The sequence below is a fragment of the Camelus ferus genome, chromosome 22 (genome assembly GCF_009834535.1).
Source record: "Camelus ferus isolate YT-003-E chromosome 22, BCGSAC_Cfer_1.0, whole genome shotgun sequence".
NCBI classification, from domain to species: domain Eukaryota; kingdom Metazoa; phylum Chordata; class Mammalia; order Artiodactyla; family Camelidae; genus Camelus; species Camelus ferus.
This window is the reverse complement of record NC_045717.1, coordinates 24,806,653-24,825,197: the sequence shown is the minus strand read 5'-3', so window position 1 is coordinate 24,825,197 and position 18,545 is coordinate 24,806,653. Positions and strand designations below refer to the sequence as shown.

General features: G+C 55.9%; 1 protein-coding gene and 1 long non-coding RNA gene across 4 annotated transcripts in view; one reads left to right on the top strand and one right to left on the bottom strand.

The window, feature by feature from the left end:
* The window catches only part of ATCAY (ATCAY kinesin light chain interacting caytaxin), a 28,026-nt gene extending 10,106 nt beyond the window's left edge, over window positions 1-17,920 (top strand). Inside the window, exons 3-13 of the mRNA XM_006179312.3 lie at window positions 1,021-1,079; window positions 4,085-4,306; window positions 5,581-5,766; window positions 6,163-6,265; window positions 7,273-7,404; window positions 8,080-8,166; window positions 11,350-11,448; window positions 12,157-12,192; window positions 12,938-13,006; window positions 13,449-13,481; window positions 15,351-17,920. Of these exons, the coding sequence (XP_006179374.1) occupies window positions 1,021-1,079; window positions 4,085-4,306; window positions 5,581-5,766; window positions 6,163-6,265; window positions 7,273-7,404; window positions 8,080-8,166; window positions 11,350-11,448; window positions 12,157-12,192; window positions 12,938-13,006; window positions 13,449-13,481; window positions 15,351-15,360 (1,036 nt within the window). The 3' untranslated portion in view covers window positions 15,361-17,920. The remainder of the gene's footprint in view (window positions 1-1,020; window positions 1,080-4,084; window positions 4,307-5,580; window positions 5,767-6,162; window positions 6,266-7,272; window positions 7,405-8,079; window positions 8,167-11,349; window positions 11,449-12,156; window positions 12,193-12,937; window positions 13,007-13,448; window positions 13,482-15,350) is intronic.
* The window catches only part of LOC116659059, a 39,364-nt gene that overhangs the window by 4,936 nt on the left and 15,883 nt on the right, over window positions 1-18,545 (bottom strand). For all 3 annotated transcript variants that reach the window (XR_004314352.1, XR_004314351.1, XR_004314350.1), the window contains one exon: window positions 3,769-3,973. This is a non-coding gene — a long non-coding RNA (uncharacterized LOC116659059). The remainder of the gene's footprint in view (window positions 1-3,768; window positions 3,974-18,545) is intronic.

The following is an 18,545-nucleotide window of genomic DNA, read 5'->3' as shown; positions in this document are numbered from 1 at the left end:
CCACCCATGTGACATCCAGGCATCACGTCTCCTCAGGCCCCTCTGGGCTGTGACAGGTTCTCAGACGTTCCTTGTTCCTGATGCCCTTGACGGCTCTGAGCAGGACTGAGGTCAGGGCTTCCGTAGCATTTCCCTCGGTGGGAATTTGTCTGGTGCTTTTCTCATGGCTGGACTGGGCTCTGGGAGGAGGACCACATGTGAAGGGCCGTCTTATCCATCGTATCGGGGTGCCTGCCGTCAACATGCCTTGTCACTGCTGACATTGACCTTGGTCCCCTGGCTGAGGTCGTGTTGGTCAGGTGTCTCCATTGGAAAGCCCCGCCTCCCCCCTTCCCACGCTGTCCCCTTTGGAAGGAAGTCACCGTGCCCAGCTCACGCTGGCAGAGAAGGGAGTTACTCTCCATCCCCTTCAGGACAGAGTGTCTACACACGTTATTTGAAATTCTTTTGTGCTGGAAAAATGTGTCTCTTCTCCCCTGTATTTATTTACTCAATTATTTATTTATATCCATATGAACTCGTGGACATTTTATTTCTTACTTTGGCTCACAATCCAATCAATACTTCACGATTTATTTTGTTGCTCAGACCATGCCAGCGTTGGCCATGGAGTGTTCCTTCAGTTGACGGCCGTGTCTGTTGGACAACTTCGGGCTCCATTTAATAGCAACAATTCGTCGGAGATTTAACTCTGCAGGGTCAGACCATGAAGAATGCTCTTTATATTCCAAAGTGTGTGAAACTGTGTGACACTGGACGAGACCCTCCTTCTCTCTGGGCCTCAGCTTTCCCCAGTCAGAAAAAGGGGGGGAAAGGGCTGAATATTTATTAGATGAGCTGATTGGGGCCCTCCAGCGCTGGTGGTTTATAACTTTCTGGGCTCATAAACAGATGTATTTTGTCCCAACATTTCCCAAAACTAAACAGATTTTGTTGCTATCACTTTGTCTGAACTGCACACTCCTGTGGCTGGACTTGTGATGGCTGGTGGCTGCTGTCCGCCCCTGGCTGGGTCTGCAGGCCACTCCCGGAAGAGACGGGCACGGACTTGCTTAGAAGCCCCACAGAAGACACAGCCTGTAAGTTTCCATGCGCGCGGAAATGGGCACACAGTCTGGGCTCTGCCCGGGACTGTAACTGTAGAAATGTCAGAGGCCATGCCTCCTTGGTGGAATGTCAGGGAAGGGGGTTGTTCTGCTCCAAGGTCTGCAGGGAAAGCCAGAGACGTGTGTTGGCACCATCATGAAGTTGGTACACCATGTTGCTGTGTGTCCTTGAGCGGGTTGCTCAGCCTCTCTGTGCCTCCGATTTCTCATCTACTATGTGCAGATAGTGAGCATCCCACAGAAGGGGCATGCAAGGATTCAATGAGATGATTTGTGTAAGGTGCCCAGGGGATGCCAGGCACAAAGCTAGCCCTGGAGGTGGGGGATTCTGCTGCCCCAAGCACTCAGGAGGGCTCATGGCTCTGAGGATCCAAAGCCCCAGACTTTGAGGACAAGGGTCTGGGACAGCCAGAGGAGCTGCCTCGAACTTGTGTTCTCCTCAACTGCATCTCCTTACAGAATCCTGCTGAGGGCCCCTTCTCTGCCTGCATCTCCTCCGTGTAGCCCATCACAGTGTCCACCCTCCAGGGGAAAGACCACCCAGAGAGGGACAGCTACATCCCTGAGGTCACACAGCAGTGAGAGCCAGCTCTACCTACCCCTGCTCCACACTGTGCTCGTGGGCCAGGTGGGGGGACCAACTTGTCCCAGCTTGCTGGGGCCCATCAGGATGAGGGTCACCCTACAGTACCAGCCCTTCTTCTGGCCTGGGCACATGGACTCTGTTCAGTGTTGTCACATCCCCACAGGGTGACCTTGGTTGAGTCCCTTCACCCCTCTGGGCCTCCATTTCTACTTCTGTAAAACAAGGGGTATGTAGCAACAGTATCCCCACTTCCTGTGTGTGGCTGGCCCCAGAGATATCCAGATTCTAAATCCTAGAACCTATGAGTGTTCACTCCCATGACAAAAGGGATTTTACAGCTGGGATTTAGTTAAGGAAATTGCAATGGGGAGATGTGATCGTTAATTGTATGTATGCACTTGACTGGGCCACGGTACCTAGATATGTGGTCAAGCATTATTCTAGGTGTTTCTGTGGAGGGTGTTTTTCAGATGAAATTTACATTTAAGTGAGCGGACTTTGAGTAAAGCAAATTGCCTTCCATTGTGTGGGTGGGCTGCGTTTAATCAGTCAAAGGGCTCAAGATGGAGGGAAAATACTCAGGTGTGATTCATCCTGGGGCAAAATTCCTCTCCTGCTGTGAACCCCTGAAATCAGGCAAGTTATCTGTTTCCAAAATACGATGGTGGGATGGGCGAAGAATAGAGATTCTCATTCCAAATGGGAGAAATTGGAAGGAGGAAGGAGTAATGGGTCCTGGCAAGCCTGAATCGTGGCAGGGCAAATCCCACTAGGCATTTTTTAGGGCAGCTTCTATTAGGTTTTAAGGCTGGAGAATAATGTTTGGCTCAATGCTCTGTCCTCCAGATCCACGTGGTGGCATTACTGCCGCCTCCCTTCCCTGCCCCTTCAGTCTTACTGTCACCATGCTGGGACCTGCAGCTTGACCCCAGCAGGAACAGTGGGAATATTTTAAATCAAGCACACCTGATTCACTGCTCCCAACCCACCTCCTGTCTAAAAGGCGGGTGAGCTGAGAGGCCTGGGTTCAGATCTCTGGGCAAATCACTGCCTCAGTGTCCCCGTCTGTAGAGGGGTAACACTGCCCACCACACAAGGTCATGGTGAGATCTAGATATCCTGTCAGTGCCCAGCACATAGCAGGCACTTGGTAAATGTGACTGTTGGGTTTTTATCATTTTCTGCCAAAGCATGCCTTTACATCCCAGGGTCCCTGAAGCAATCACCTCTGACCTACTGCTTAGGGACTGAGAAATTCAAAGTGAAAGAATTGTGACAAGCCAGTCCACGTAATTACAGATCAATGAATGTCATCGTCTGATACAAAAGGGGTGGGACTCTCCTACTGGTTTATGTATTTTGTCCTCACTGGCCAGGTCACGAAACTGGGGTGAATTCCCAAGGTCTCTGGAAGATCAGTGTCTTCCCCTAGATCTGGCTTTGGGGGAGGTGATGGCTTTTCTCTCACATAAGCCCAGAAACCCAGAAACTGGAGGGGCTAGTCTGCTCAGCTGGTATCAGACGGCTTTAGCCCCTTGGGGGCAGTCCACAAGGGGCCCAGAGTCCAGGCTAAGAGTCTCTAGGAGGAAGCAGTCCAAACCATGGGGAATATCCACCCTGACCGCTCCAGAGTGCTGTGGGAGGACCCTGGGCCTCTGTGCCTCCATTTGCTCTTCTGTTAAAGGGGACAGTAGCAGAGCTGGACCAGGAGAACGCTGGGGAGAGCTTCTCAGAGAGCCTGGCCCCTGCTACGCAATCAGCAAATGTTGGTTATTAAAGACTCGAGGGCAGAGGGTATAGCTCAGTGGTACAGCGCGTGCCTAGCATGCAGGAGGTCCTGGGTTCAATCCCCAGTACCTCCATTAAAAATAAATAAATAAATAAATCTGATTACCCCCCCCAACCCATGCCAAAAAAAAAAAAAAGACAGAGAGGTAAAAAGCAGAGCGTGGACATTGTCTGCCAGCCTTACCCAGCAGGTACAACACTCACAGGTATTGGTAGGTCTGGAGCCCAGGCTGCCTGGGGTCTAATCCCCGTATCATTTGACCTTGGTTCCACCTTAACCTGACTCACCTCTTAAGAGTTCCATTTTGCAGACGGTAAAGGTGAGTCATGCTCAGAGCAAGGCGGCACTGAAGGGTCACAGAGCTAGTGAGGAGTGAGGTCAGGCTTTGAACTCGGGTCTGCCCAACGTCCAGGCACCCGCCCTGGACCTCCGAGCCAGACGGCTGCAGTAACTACTGTCAGGAAAGGACGGCCTCTGACTTCCCACCGCTCCCTACGATGGGGTGGAGAGGAGCCCCACAGGGTCAGGAACAGGAGAGAGGGGAAAAGAAAGAAAAACTGACTAGTTTGGTTTGTTTTTTTCTGTTTTCCTGTTGCCCCACAGCCCCTCCCAACACGCTGAACTTCAATGGGGCTCATCGGAAGCGGAAGACGCTGGTCGCCCCCGAGATCAACATTTCCCTGGACCAGAGCGAGGGCTCGCTCCTGTCCGACGACTTCTTGGACACCCCCGATGACCTGGATATCAACGTGGACGACATCGAGACCCCCGATGAGACCGACTCGCTGGAGTTCCTGGGGAACGGCAACGAGCTGGAGTGGGAAGGTGAGGTCAGGTGGCTCCGCGCCTGCCGGGCCCCAGATCAGCCTCTAGTGCTCCTCTGGGCTTCCGGGACCAGCTTGCCAGACCCCACCCTGTCCATCCCCACAGGCTCAGGTGGGGCAGGGCATCTAACCTGGGTCTCCAGGAACAGCCCCTGGGGGACTCCGTGCACATGTTTTAGTGGACTTGTGGCTTTTCTGGGGGGCATGGCCTTCACCTGATTCTCAAAGGTGACCAAGACCAGAAGGAAGTGCCTCCTCCCAGTTCCACAAGTGTTTGTGGGGCAGGTCCCGAGTGCCATGTGGTGGGCAGAGAGGGCAGGGATGTGTCAGAAATAGACGGTGCCCGCCTGCCTGAGCAGCAGTCGGAAAGCCAGGCCCTGGGTAACAAAGCACACGCGCACGAGGTGGTTGCGCCTGGTAGTCGGTGCTGTAGGGAAATGAGGTGGTGGAGAGGGCAGGGGGGCTCGCCTGGGTGCTTCTGCTCCTCCGAGGGACACTGGGTGGTGTCTGGGGACATCTGTGGTTGTCACGACTCGGGGGCTCCTGGCATCAGGTGGGTGGGGCCAGGGATGCTGCTCCACATCCTGCAGTGCCCAGCACGGCCCCTCAGAGAGAATAACCAGCCCCAAACGTCAGAAGTGCCCGGGCTGAGCACCCCAAGCCAGGGGAACCGGGTGGGGAGGCTCTTTTGCAGGGTTGCCTGGACAGGCCTTGCTGGTTGGGTGTTATTTGAGCTGACATCCCGAGGCAAGAACACAGGTCAGAAAGGCAGCGGTGGTGGTGGCCGTGGGGACAGAAGCTGAGCTGCCGCACTTGCTGGGTGGATGTGGAGAATGAAGGGGAAGGGGTCAGAGGGGATGCCTGGGTTTGGGGCCCTAGTCGCTGGGAATATGACAGGACCATTTTCTGAGGCAGGAAGACTGCAGGATGACAGGCAGGAAAGAAGCAGATGTTTCAAGAGTGGTTAAGAACTCGGAGAAGCCCAGAGGGGCAAAGAATGAGGCAAGAAACAGCTCTACCCAGACGACCGCCTGACTGGGGGCTTTCCTGTGTTCCATGGTGTTCTTTGGGAAAAAAGCAAATTATTATTTGGGTGTGACTTTTCGACTCCCAGACCCTCCATTTTGCCCAGTAGCCCCAACCTAACACTGTCTGTCAGCAAAGCGCAGGATGAGTGATTTTGCCCGAGGAGTGGGCTCCGCAGAGAGGGAGGCTAGGACAAGATGTCTGGATTCAGGCACCCTTCGGCTTACCTTCCCCCTGGCCTGCTTCCAGATGACACCCCCGTGGCCGCCGCCAAGAATATGCCTGGGGATAGCGCAGATCTGTTTGGGGATGGTTCAGCTGAGGACGGCAGTGCCACCAATGGGCGTCTGTGGCGGACAGTGATCATCGGGGAGCAGGAACACAGAATTGATCTGCACATGATCCGGCCCTACATGAGGGTGGTGACCCACGGAGGTGAGACCACACCCCTCTGGTCCCCTCCCAGCTCCAGCGGGGCCACTGGAGGCCCATCAGTAGTCCTCTCTGGACCTCTGTCTCTTCTTCTGAGCCACGTGCCCGGGGGTGTATGGGGGGTGAAACTCACATGGGGGCAAGGCATAGACGTGCTGGGCACACACAGGAGGTGCCCATGAGGGTGGCTGGTGCCCCCCACCAAAGGCTGAGACAGGTCAAGGGTTTTCTGGCTTCTCCAGCCAGACTCAGAGCTGTACCCTCTGAGTGTGGGTAGCGGGTGGGAACGGGCTGACCAGCAACGAGGCGGGCGCATGGGGAAGAGCACAGGGCTGCTCACAGCTGGGAGAGGGCTCTGCCTGTCTCTTCCTGGGGGCGCTCACTGGCCGCCTCTCCCAGGGTACTACGGCGAAGGCCTCAACGCCATCATCGTCTTCGCTGCCTGCTTCCTCCCGGACAGCAGCTCCCCCGACTACCACTACATCATGGAGAACCTCTTCCTGTAAGTGGCCCACCCGCTCTGTCCCAGCTGCCAACCGATCTGGAAGTCCCAGCCGGTGGGCCAGACCAGGCTGCAAGAACCATGTTGGGCGGGGGCTCGGCCTGGCACCAGGGAGGTCTGGGCCGCCAACAGCCCTCGATCTGAGGCCCCTGCTCGCCCACTGGTCTTTGTCAGCGCTACTGTCAGCATCACTGACATTTATGGGGTGTTTACTATGTGGCAGCCGTGAAGCTAAGGGCTTAGTAAGTGATAACACATTCCACCCCCCACATGACCCTGTTGCCTCCCATTCTGTGGCTTCAGAGCCTGAGGCACAGAGAGGTTAAGTCTCTTGCCCAAGGACACACAGGTCAGTTTCATTATGATGGAGACAGAGAACACTTATAATGCACCTGGCTGGTGACAGTCAGAGCTCAGTAAGTCATTATCACTCTTACCGTAAGTATGAAGATTTCCTTCACCAAGCAGGGCTTGGGTGCCAGGTGGGCCAGAAGATGAGGAGGTACCCAGGGATGGTCAGCTCAGAAAGTTACCCGAGATTCCAGGGAGCCCAGTCTCCCCAGTTTACAGATGGGGAAGTAGAGGCTGAAGGAGAGGTGGGGCTGGCACAGACCCCAGGCCCCTAACATCTGGCCCAGTGGACCGCCCACTGTGGGCGCCTGCCCCCCAGGTATATCTGGGGCCGCTGAAGCCGCCTCCCAGGACGAATGGAGATTAGTGGAGACATTAGATGATGTCACGCGTATAAATCTCTTGGCACCCAATAAGCGCTCAATAAAATAGTTAACTGCTACAATCATGACACCCACTGGCACAGACTTGGGGCCACCCACCCCCACCCTGAGTGTGCCAGCAAGGCCAACAACACCTGAACAGGTGTGGCTGGCGCAGCTGGGGCAGGCAGAAGCAGAAAGGGCAGGTGCCGCAGGGGTTCAGTCCAGGCACCGGGGCTTCCTGACCCTGAGCCCCTCTCGCCAGGTCCCCTGTCCTCTGTGCCCCATCACCAGGTACGTGATCAGCAGTTTGGAGCTCCTCGTGGCGGAGGATTACATGATCGTGTACCTGAATGGCGCCACCCCCCGGCGGAGGATGCCGGGCATCGGCTGGCTGAAGAAGTGTTACCAAATGATTGATAGGAGGTGAGCAGGGGGTGGGAGCGGCTGGGGGACCACCTCCGGGCGCACGGGGCCCAGTTCTGGGGGCTAGAAGTCCGAGGTCAAGGTGGCTGTAGGGTTGGGTCCTTCTGGGCCCTTGAGGAGAATCTGCCCCACGCTCTCTGCCAGCTTCTGGCGGTGCTGGCAATCTCTGCTATCCCTTGGTTTGCAGACACATCACTCGAGCTCAGCTTTCATTTTCATGTGGCCTTGTCCCTGGTGCATGCCTGTGTGCAAATGTCCCCTTGTCATAAGGACACCAGTCACAGTGAAGCAGGGCCTGGCCCTGCCCTGCGCCCCCGGGGACGGGCTGCCCTTAACCACTTACTCCCGCAGTGGCCCCGTTCCCAAGTAAGGGGATGCGACTCAACACGGCTCCGAACCGGGGGCCCAGGACCTCTTTCAGGAACGGCAGGCCCTGTGGCCAAGTAGTCCAATGCTCAGGCTCTAAACGAGAGACAGCCGGAACCTGACATCAGCTCCGCCACCTGCGGACTCTGCAAAGGGGCTTAGCTTTACCAAGGCGGCACCTCTTCCCTGTGAACGGAGATAATCGCCACGGCTACTGCGCGCACAGAGGAGGAGACATCGGGCAGCTCCTCCCTCCCCGGGGCTTTCGCGAGGAGCCCATCTCTCTCCCTCTGCCCCCACCCCATGCAGATTGCGGAAAAACCTGAAGTCCTTAATCATCGTCCACCCGTCCTGGTTCATACGCACTGTGCTGGCCATCTCCCGCCCTTTCATCAGGTGAGACTGTGCCCCGCCTGGGTTTTAGCATGTCTTTTTTTTTTAATGTGGATTTTCCAGCTCCTCTATGATGAATCAATATTGTTGCTTTAAACACTTGAAAAGCATGTGCATTGTTATTAAGCGGCTAGGCGACCAACCTCGCAGGAAAACCAGTAACACCCATCTCTCCTATACTGGCGCTGGGTGCCTTCTGACACTGACGACCACAGCCCTACGAGGTCGACACGGCCGCACCCATTCCGTGGAGGAGGAAACGGAGTCACGCAGAGACATGCAGCAAGGGCGCTAGTCCACTAGGCACTCCCTCAGAAGGGAGCCGGCTCCATCCACTCCAGATTTTGTGAGGAGGGGCGTTAGGGGCCACTTGCCCGGACAAATAACGCGGTGAACCGCCACATGTACTTTGAGGGTGCCCAAGACCGGCCTCAGGCTTAGTGATGTTCGAAGAGGACTCACAGGGCCCAGGAAAGCTGTTGTGCTCACAGTCACGGTTTATTACAGCCAAAGGGTGAAGGGTAACACTGGCAAAGGGAAAAGGTGTGTATGTGAGCCCAGGAGACGCCGGGAGTGGCTGCGAATTGCCCTGCCCCAGAGGAGTTGTGCCAGCACCGTAATTCTCCCTGCAACGACGGGTGACCTGTAGGAAGCACTGCCCACAGGGAGGCTGACCGTGGTGTCCAGGGCTCCCACCGCTGTCCGGGGCTGAGCCACACGGGGACGGAGTGCCCACATGGCCGCCCTTAGGTCCTCAGTAACTGATACGATGGCCCAAGACCCCGCCACGAAGCATGTCTTTAGCACAGACTATGGGCCGGGCTCAAGGCCCCAGGGACCTGGAGATGCTTACCAGGCAGGACAGCCCTAGGGCTTACAGGTGGCCGTCCCGAGTCTCAGGGGCAGGTTCTTCCTCCGGAATGTGTTTGGCCAGCAAGCGCCGGAGAAAAGGAGCAAGGAAGACAAAAGCAGCCATGACAAACGCCCTCGTCCGTCACATAGACCTGCACGTGCCTTTAATGGCATACAATTCAATACATTGAATTAAGTCAAGACCCTTCATTTCCACATTCCCAGTGAAGAGTGTGATGAGTTTAAGAGACCGGGCCAGACTTTGCCTTGAGAGAGGCTGTACCATCACAGCGCGAACAACTCGCAAGAAGGCTTCACATGCTCTGTGCTCCGTGATTCCTAAGAGCCCTGAAATATTAGTGCATTAGTGAAATCAGGCCTTTCATGCACTAATTATGGGACATTTGTGCTAATGCCGACCCCACGGGGCCAAACACACTTTAGCCTAACAGCATTGCGTTCCATCCTGACATCCCTTAATTCAGGAATCAAACTTGCCTTGCATGCGGACCATTCTCTCACTTTGGATTGCTTTTCCCATGGTGAATTTTGAGGGTCTCATCCTGAGCTCTCAGAGAAATAGGAGAGAGGAGAGGAGGGAAGGAAATCTTCCTCGTTCAAAAGATGAAGAATGAAGGTAGACTCTGAGCCCTAGCCCTGAGGCCCCGAGATTGTAACTCAGAGAGAACTGTTTGTTCCACGAGCTCTGAACCTTGGGAACGTGCCTTGCCCTGGGCTGGAGTTCTCCCTCCTGAGAAAGAGCCCGGTTCACAGGCAGGCAGCGCCACCGCGCAGAGGCTGGGAGTCCGTCTCTGACAGCGGGCGCGGCCTTGCCGTGGCATCTGGTGGTGTGACTTCACCTGTGTGTGTAGCCCAGTGCCCAGGCCGCAGGCGTGCCTCTGCGCCCTGAAACAAGACCTGTCCGGCAAAGCAGGAGGCCCGCCCTCAGAGCCCCAGGCCCGACGTATTCGGGTAGAGGGCGGGCAGGACTGCTGCCTGTCGGTCTGAGACTCACTCCCCTCCGTGGGCCCCTTACCTTTCTGCCGCACCTACTGGAGGGAGAACTCATGCTCCAAGAATAATTATATTTAATTAAAAAAAATTTAATTTCAGCTGCACGAAAGCAGTTGGAGTTATTCATTCAGGCGCACACGGCCGCTCTGTGACTCTCCTCGGGAACCGCCTGTCATTCCCCGATCGGTCGCCAGCGGCCTCTGCTGAGTAGCCTGTTTATTTCCCTTATGGATGCTGTGGACTGCGTCACTCCCCCCTGGGCCTCCCCTCGCACCGGATGCCAGAGAGCTTGAGCCGCATTTTTCTCTAGTCTCTGGAAATAGACGTGAAACTTCCTGCCACAGTTTTGTAGCCACATGCCTCTGTCTTACTGTTTTTGTCGTTGTCACTTGATTGTTCTATTGCTTAGGGCACTCACTGTATTCTCTTGGCCTTCTAGTTCCCATCATGAGAAAAATTTGATTTGACCTGAAAAAAGTTTATTTCACATTTTACCAAAATTGGGTTAAAGGTGATTTTTTAAATAATTATTTTATTTTCAAAATTACTTTGACAGGTGTTACTATTCTACTTCTTTTAAAAAAAAAAAAACACTTCCACTTCATTGTTTTTTGGGGGGAGGGATGGAGAGATCATTAGGTTTTTTTTCTTTAATGGAGGCACTGGGGATTGAACCCAGGACCTCGTGCCTGCTATGGATGTGCTCCATCACTGAGCTATACTCACCCCCCTAAGGTGATTAAAAAAGTGATAATAATCATGAGTTCAAAGCAACATGTTGGTGATGATGACGAGGCCCCTCGTGGCAGCAGATGGGCAGAGACGGGGTCTGGGCGGGAAGGAGACGTTCATCCCGAAAGAGCGGAGAGTGACTCAGCAGTCCCACGTGCGCTTGCCTGTGCCTGGAGGATTACAGCGCCGTCCCGGTCGCGACGAGTCTGCCAGGAACGCTTTCTTGAGAAGGTTAACCCGGAGGAGCAACTCCTCAGGAGGATGGAGGGACAGCCTGGAGCCCACTAGCATCTCTTCCCTCTCTGCTTCCTTTAAACCAGCTCCTCAGCTCTGCAGGGACTGGTGTGGGATGCGCGGCTCCGCACCCTCTCCTTCTTGCGAGTTCTGCTTGGGCCTGGGTTCTGCTCTGTGCCCTCCACTAGGGGCAGAGGGCAGAGGCTGGTGGGGGCCAGGAGGGAGGCTTGGGCCGAGGTGCTAGGGGCATCCCGGAACAGGGTTGCGTGCGTCTCTGTCTGCCGTCGCCCCTTCTGGCCCTGAGGAACCGCTGCGAGCTCTGGCTTTCAGCTGTCTCCCTCCTCCTCCCGCCAGTGTCAAATTCATCAACAAGATCCAGTATGTGCACAGCTTGGAAGACCTGGAGCAGCTCATCCCCATGGAGCACGTGCAGATCCCGGACTGCGTGCTACAGTGAGTGCCCCCGTGCTGCCTGAGAGCCCCCCGCCTCCGCCCCCGTCACCCCCAGGCTGCTCGCCTCCCAGCTGCCCCTGCTCAGCCCAACTGACCTGAGTGGGAGAGCAGAACAGAGGGAAATGCAGTGAACCAAGCACGTGTGAAATTACAGATCACGGTGGGCGGGCCATCTAGTGCCGGGCAGGGGCCAGCGAGCCACAGCCCCCGGCTTATCTTTATAAATAGTTTTACTGGCACACAGCTACACCCAGCCATTTACAAACCATCCATTGCTGCTTACGAGCTACAACAGAATCAAGGGATTGCTGCAGAGGCCAGCCTGCAAAACCGAAAATATTGACTCTCTGGCCCTTTACAGAAAAACGTGGCCCTGATGGAGGGGCCTGTAGACCAACCACGTCAACAAGGGGGAAGCTTTATAATGGCTCCGCTCAGTGCTGAGGCAGACAACGTCCGCTAAGTTGCATCTCTACCAGATGCTGGAACATGCCAACGAAACACAGTCCCTGCCCTGGGGTAGGGGGAAGTTGCAAAGCAGCTGCAGGAAACACACAAAAAAAACAGCAGACTGTCGGCTCCAACTGCACTTTCTGCTCTAAAGCCTGGCATGTATTCAGATCTGACAATGAGATCGCGCTCCTGGTCCTGGGGGAAGGGGATTCCCAGGCTGCATGTGACGTGCTCTCTCCTCTGTCTCTCTTCTAGGTACGAAGAGGAAAGACTCAAGGCCAGGAAAGAAAGGTTTGTGCAGAGCGGCCTGGGCTGGGGCTGGGTCGGAGCTGGCGCTGAGCGGGGCCCACATCTGGGAGGAAACCAGTGGCTTTGGCTGAGCGGGAACCGAAGTCAGGCGTGCATGTGGCTCTCCAGGGCTTGAGGTCAGACCCAGGCTCGAACCCAGGCTCCCCACCCAGTCACGGGTGGCGTTAGGCAAGTGAAAAGTTCACAGCCACCCTGAGGGTTACTGTGGGAAATTAGGAACAAGGTAACCCATGTGGCAAAACTAGCGGGCTCCGCAGAGAGTCCTACTAGTCTTCACGATCGTAAGTTCTCCCCTTACGTGGGGAACACAGCTCCCTGCCCCTCGCCCGCGGCAGACCCAGAGCTGCCCGTTTGCTGCCTTGCTGGCTCAGTCTCTGAGTTACACTGCTCACCCTTCCGAGCCTGCTGTGGACGGAGCAGAGAGAGGACAGGGCCAGCAGGGCGCCCGCCGTCTGGAATCACAGGCAGGGGCGGCAGCGCATAGAGGCCTCTGCGGAGATAAACGCCCCCAAGGAATGGCCCAGCCCTCTTCCTCCCAGCTGCCTCCGTCTTCATGAACCCCTGGCCATCACTCTCTCCATCCTCGGGGCCCCGGTGCTTCCCAGGGGCAGCCAAACCCTCTCCAGATTACTGTCAGGCCACGGTGGGCCCAGGGAGCCAAGAGCCCCTCTGCCCACTCGGCGGGCTGGTCACCCTGGTCACCCTGGTCACCCCTCTCTGTCCCCAGCGCGAGGCCACAGCCTGAATACGTCCTGCCCAAGTCTGAAGAGAAGGCCGAGGCGGCGCTGGAGGACAGGTAAATAGGCAGGTGACCGGGGGACAGCTGAGCCCACCAGGACATCCCATAAAAGTGATCTGCTGTTATCATGATGCCGAAATAAGAACACAGGTGTGAGTCAGCCAGCAAGAGGCCCACTCCGTCGAGCCATGTTCAAGTGCATTTAGTGCATCCAGTGCTGGGCGACCAGCACTTCTCTAGTTCCGAAACAGTCCATCAGCCCAGAAGGAGGCTGTATCTACCCGTTAAGAAGTTGCTCTCATTCCCTTCTCCCTCCTTTTGAAAAACATCCTGCAACTCTCTCCTCATGACTGCCTGTTTTGGCTCACCTGTTACACAGCAGACACACACTGATGTTTGCTTTGTGCCAGATCAGGACGAAGCCTTGCTGGGGCTCACAGCCAAAGGCCAAGGACCCACAAATAGGTGACTAATGCTGAGACTCCTTCACTCCCCACAGGTCTGCTCTGGCCACAGAAGATCAGGAAACAAGGTGGGTGGGAAGCAAGGTGGTCTTGCTGCCTTTTTTTCTTTTCATTCTATGTGGAGCCCAGGATGAGTGTCCCATGCCTTACTGTTGGTGGGGGGAGGATGCTCCACCGGGGAGGCAGGGAGACCATGGTTACCATGACAACGGGGCCTCCTCTGGGGCCAGGCAGCCAGTTCCTGCACAACTCCAGGGGGCGCCATTGACAGGAGGCCCCAGAGCAAAGCCATAAGGCAGCCCTGACTGTGATGTCCACCCGGAGCCAGAGCCCCTTAAGCCCAGGATTTAACGCAGCCAAGAGATGCCTGCCTGCCCGTGGCCTGTCTCAGTGTGCCCGCCTGGTGCTGGATGCCAGGAGAAGCCTCCTTGTGGGTCCTGGAGCCCCCCTTGGGGTCAGTGGTTTGCCAGGAGGACACTCACAGGGTTCAGCAAAGCTGTTCTGCACACAGTAATAGAGAACAGTGGAAGGGTGGAGAGAGACCAAAATCAGCAACAGGAAAAGTGCGTGGGGCGGGGCCCGGAGAGACAGGCGTGAGCTCCCAGTTGTTCTCTCCCGGGGCAGTTGGTGGGACCGCCCTTAACTCTCCTGGCAGCCAGGTGTGGCAGTGCACACCAAGTGCAGCCGACCCGGGGTGCTTGCCCAAGCCCTGGCTTTCAGGATGTTTATGGGGGGGTCAGCCATATGCGCGGCTGACCGCCCGCATGGCTACCCTTAGTCTCTAGCGCCTCCGGAGGTTGAGCTGGTCCCACATGGTCCAAGGCCCCTGCCCTAAATCACACTGTTGGCAGAGACTGTCTGGCAGGACCCAAGGTCCCAAGCAAAGATGCTTTTATTAGGAAGGACAAGGACTTAGACGTGACCTCCCAGGAGCTGGGCAAGGGCCAGATCTTCCTTTGGAATGTGCAGGGTTAATCCTTGACCACACCCTCTCCTACAAATCTGTAACAGGGGCTGGCCACATGCCTTAACACTACCCACGTGGCCCAGGAAGCCCCAAGGCAAGAAATAAACATCAGAAACAGTCTTAGAAAAGCAGTGTCCCAGGACACAGGGTAGAGGCAAGCTCTCGTGCATTTCCGACAAGGCCCCGTCAGTCCGTGCGTCCTGGAGAAGAGCGCCCGCCCACAGACACAACACACAGGGAGTCACTCACCGTGAGAACGAGCCAGCAGATACAGCGAGAGGCAGAACTAGACCCCTTCCTAGGAATCCTTGTGTGGAGATGACACAACAAGCATGTTTAAAATGATTAAATACATTAAAAAAGGAAAGGAATGGTACAGAGCAACGGATGGATAGACAGATGGACAGACAGATGGTTGGGTGGATAGGGGGGCGGATGGATGGATGAATAGGTGGATGGGTGGGTGGGTGGGTGGATAAATGAATGTATAATAGATGGGTGGATGGATGGATGGAAGGTAGATGGACAGGTAGATAGGCAGATGGGCGGATAATTGGATAGATAGATGCGGATGGATAAGTGAATGAATGATGGATGAGTGGGTGGACGGACAGTTGGCTGGCTGAATGGATGGTTGGCTGGCTGGCTAGATAGACGGATGGATGGACGGATGGGTAGGTGGATGGAAGGATACAAAGATGGGTTGGTGAGTGGATAGGTGAGTTGAAGCCTCCCTTTAGTCTGATCGAGGGCTCCAGCCCTGGGGCCTGTTCTTTGGCTAGGTCCCCTTCAGAACCACACCTAGAAGGTGGGTGGCAGATGGCAGACCTTGAAGGGCAGGTGCCACTCTTGCTGCCGAGGGCACAGCAAAGCCAGATTAGATCATCCTTTGGGATTCCGTGCACATGGAACATTTTCCACTTTCTTTAAAAGCGATAATAATAACTTGACTGTGTTTGTCCCTCTCCAGCATGTCCTGAGGTGATGTGAGCACAGAGGAGGACACGGAAGAAGATCCCAGATGCCAAGAAACCTGTGTCAGATGCCCTCCAGCCTGGGTCTTGTCCCCGCCTCATCCTGAGTCAGTCTCCGGGAGATGCCCGTCTCCTCCAACTCCGAAACCCAGCATCCTTTCTAGCTGCTTGAAAACAGTTTTTTCCAAGTGATGCAGTATCAATGCGTTCTGGAAAAGGACCCAGCTCTCAACCCTCCACCCTTCCACACTCATGTGCTCACAGCCCAGAAGAGCGAGAAGCGTTGAGCGTGGCCCATGCGTCCTTGGCAGCCTCTGAGACCCCTCCCGCTGCACAAAACCCTGGCCGAGACCATTCTCTTGCCCGTCACCCGGCCTAGGTTGGAGCCACAGGTGCCAACCGCCTCCCTGGCCGGGTCTGGATTCCTTCTTGTGCCTTTCCTCCCAGAACGGCCCCTGCAGCCCTGGGCATCTGGCCCGGAAGCTGCGTTTCCCACCGCAGGCGGCGCCACGCCCCGGGGACCACCTGGCCTTCGACCTCACGGCTTCTCCTTGGACCAGTCCCCCTTGTCTCCTCTAACTCCCACCTTCTTAGGGAGCAGCAGGGCCCGCAGCACCAGGGAGGGCTGCTGATAATCATCCTTGCCCCACAGTTGCGAAACTGCACTCCCCTCAATCTAGAACATTCTCAAGCTCCTTGAACGCAGAGGCCACGCCACAGGGCAACCCTGATCAATACCTCCTACTGAGGAAATGAGCCTCCCCACTTCCCCGATCCCCCACCCCCAGCACAGGGCTGGGATGCGTCCCTCAGGCTGCCGCCAAGAGCAGAGACTGAGAGGCCAGCTCTGAGATAAGCTCGTCTCAGAAGCGCAGACCAAGAAAAAGCAAGATACAGGGCACTGGACATTTGATGGTTACAAAGGTCACTTGGGAAAATAAATCTCAGTGGCCTGGATGCTACAGCCACCTGCATTCAAAGGAGGCAGATTTCCTTAGGACAAAAACCAGACTTTTCTAATGTAGCCCAAACACCAGTCAGGTGGGCTCTAGAGGTAGTGAGTTCCCAGTCTCTTGAAGCATTTAAGAAAAGGCTGGAAGGTGCTTGCAGAAAGTGGTCCTCTACCATCCCCTCCAATCGTAAGAGTCTCTGTTTCCATGAATCTGAGCAGAAGTCGGGCAGGCGCATTGTCCAGCCCCTCTTCCTGGCTCTGTGGCTGGCTTCTTAGCGGGTGTCACCCAGGTTTGATTGAACCCCACCCCCGACAATTTCCCAGTAGGAGATTCTTGGCCTCAGCGGAGATGTCAAACGCTTCTCCACCTAGGACATCAGCGGGGTGCATCTGGGGTTGTCCCAGTGGCAGGGGTGGGTGGCTGGTGGGGTCAGTGCTGGGGAGGGCGTGTGCTGGGCTTCCTGCACGTCAAGGGACTGTCCCACCCCAAAGGCTGGTGGCTCCGCCTTGAAAAATGCGGGGTTTCTAAGCAGGTTTGGGCCTGCGTCTCCTGGAACCCAGCACTGCTCGCGTGGGGCTGGGGCATTTGGGGGTCTGGTGGGGTTTCTTAAAATTTGGGTTTCTGCTTTTTCTCTCAAATGTCAAAGAAAGGACAGGGACTGTGTCCTGGGCCCAGATGAGTTACCTGGAGCCTAAGGTGGAGGGGCCTCTGCAGGATGTTCTGCAGAGGGGGGAGTGCCCCTCCATCCTGGGGCTGCTTGTCCCCCGCCCCTGCCCAGAGAGCCTCCTCTTACAAACGGTGCCTGGGCATTTGCTGGGCTGCCCCACATCCAGGTTCAGGCAGCCGGCTCTGCTCATCCAAGATGGACGTGTGGCCCGAAGGCCCCAAACTCCCACCCCCAGTGACTGCAGTAACTTCTGGAAGGCCGGTGTCTCACTGAAAGTGCAAGAGGAGCCAGGAACAGACGCACTCTACCCAACTCGACAATTGCTGGGCGCCCGCAGACGGCAGAGAGTGGAAGCTACAGACCCTCCTGCCCTCAAGGAGCCTGCAGCCTGAAGGTTCCGGCCGCAGAAACAAGAAACTCCAGCATGGCCCCCTGGCTCACCGCGGCCCACCCACTGTCCCTCCGGACCACCAGCAGCCACAGACAATGGGTAGGCGGAACCAAGGACCCCCAGCTCTGTCACCGCAGCCCCTCCAGAAAAGAGACCCCTGGGGAGGCTGTCTCCAGGCTGGCCACCTGTCCACAGGTGTGTGAAGTTTCCAGGCACAGCTCTGGCCAGACAGGGCCGCCGTGTCCTGGCGGGCTGCTGCCCACACCCTCCGAAATTGGCTTTGCGGGAGATTTGTATCTCCGGGGCAGTTCTGGCCAAAATGGAACGGACGTCGAGCCCTCCTTGTAAAGGGACGTTGGGTTTTCCTCTTGTGACACATGGGATGCGCCGTTAAGTCCTCCCTCAGAGTCGTAGTTCACACGCCCATCCTTCCGACGGCACGTTTTGCGGTTTTTAAAAACAAAAATGATTCGTTATGATTACTGTTGTGATGTGAAGACATCATTTCCATGAGCCTTGGGGGGTTTTTATGTGAAATAAACTATAGTGAGAGGGGAGGTGTGTGACTTTTGTCCAAGTCCAAAGGGATGTGGCGCGGGTCTTGGGCGTGTGCAGAGGCAGGAGATTTCACAGGCCGGGAGGGGCACGGCTCAACGCTGAGCGACCTTGGGTGACCTTGAGCCATGGCCTGTCTCCTCTTGCTTCTGTCTCCCACCTGCAGAATGGGAGCCCTGGTTGGGTTCTTCCAAAAGCTCTGCCTCTGTGTGACTCAAGTTCCCTTCCTGCCCCACCACTCTCTCTAGAACCAAACTCAGTTGACAGTTAATAACACTCATTACTATTATTAAGCAATTCTCCAATTCCCAGCAGACGCCAGGGGGGTGTCCCGGCATTTAACTTAGCCTGACACCACCGGTTAGGGTTGACCTGACCAGACTGTCCCCACTTCAGACACCAGTCAGTCACAGGTATTAGCACAGGATACAGCTCAGCAACAGTCAGCAACAGGCAGCTCGAAGAGTTGCCCAGGGCAAGGCGTGGTGGGCAGGAGGCAGAGCTTCCACGGCCCCTCTGGGCACCACCTCCCCGGCACCTCCCTGCGTCCACCCACCTGAAAGATCTCCAAAAATCATTTAGGAATTTTTATGGAGACGCCATCACGCAGGCACGACTGATTAAA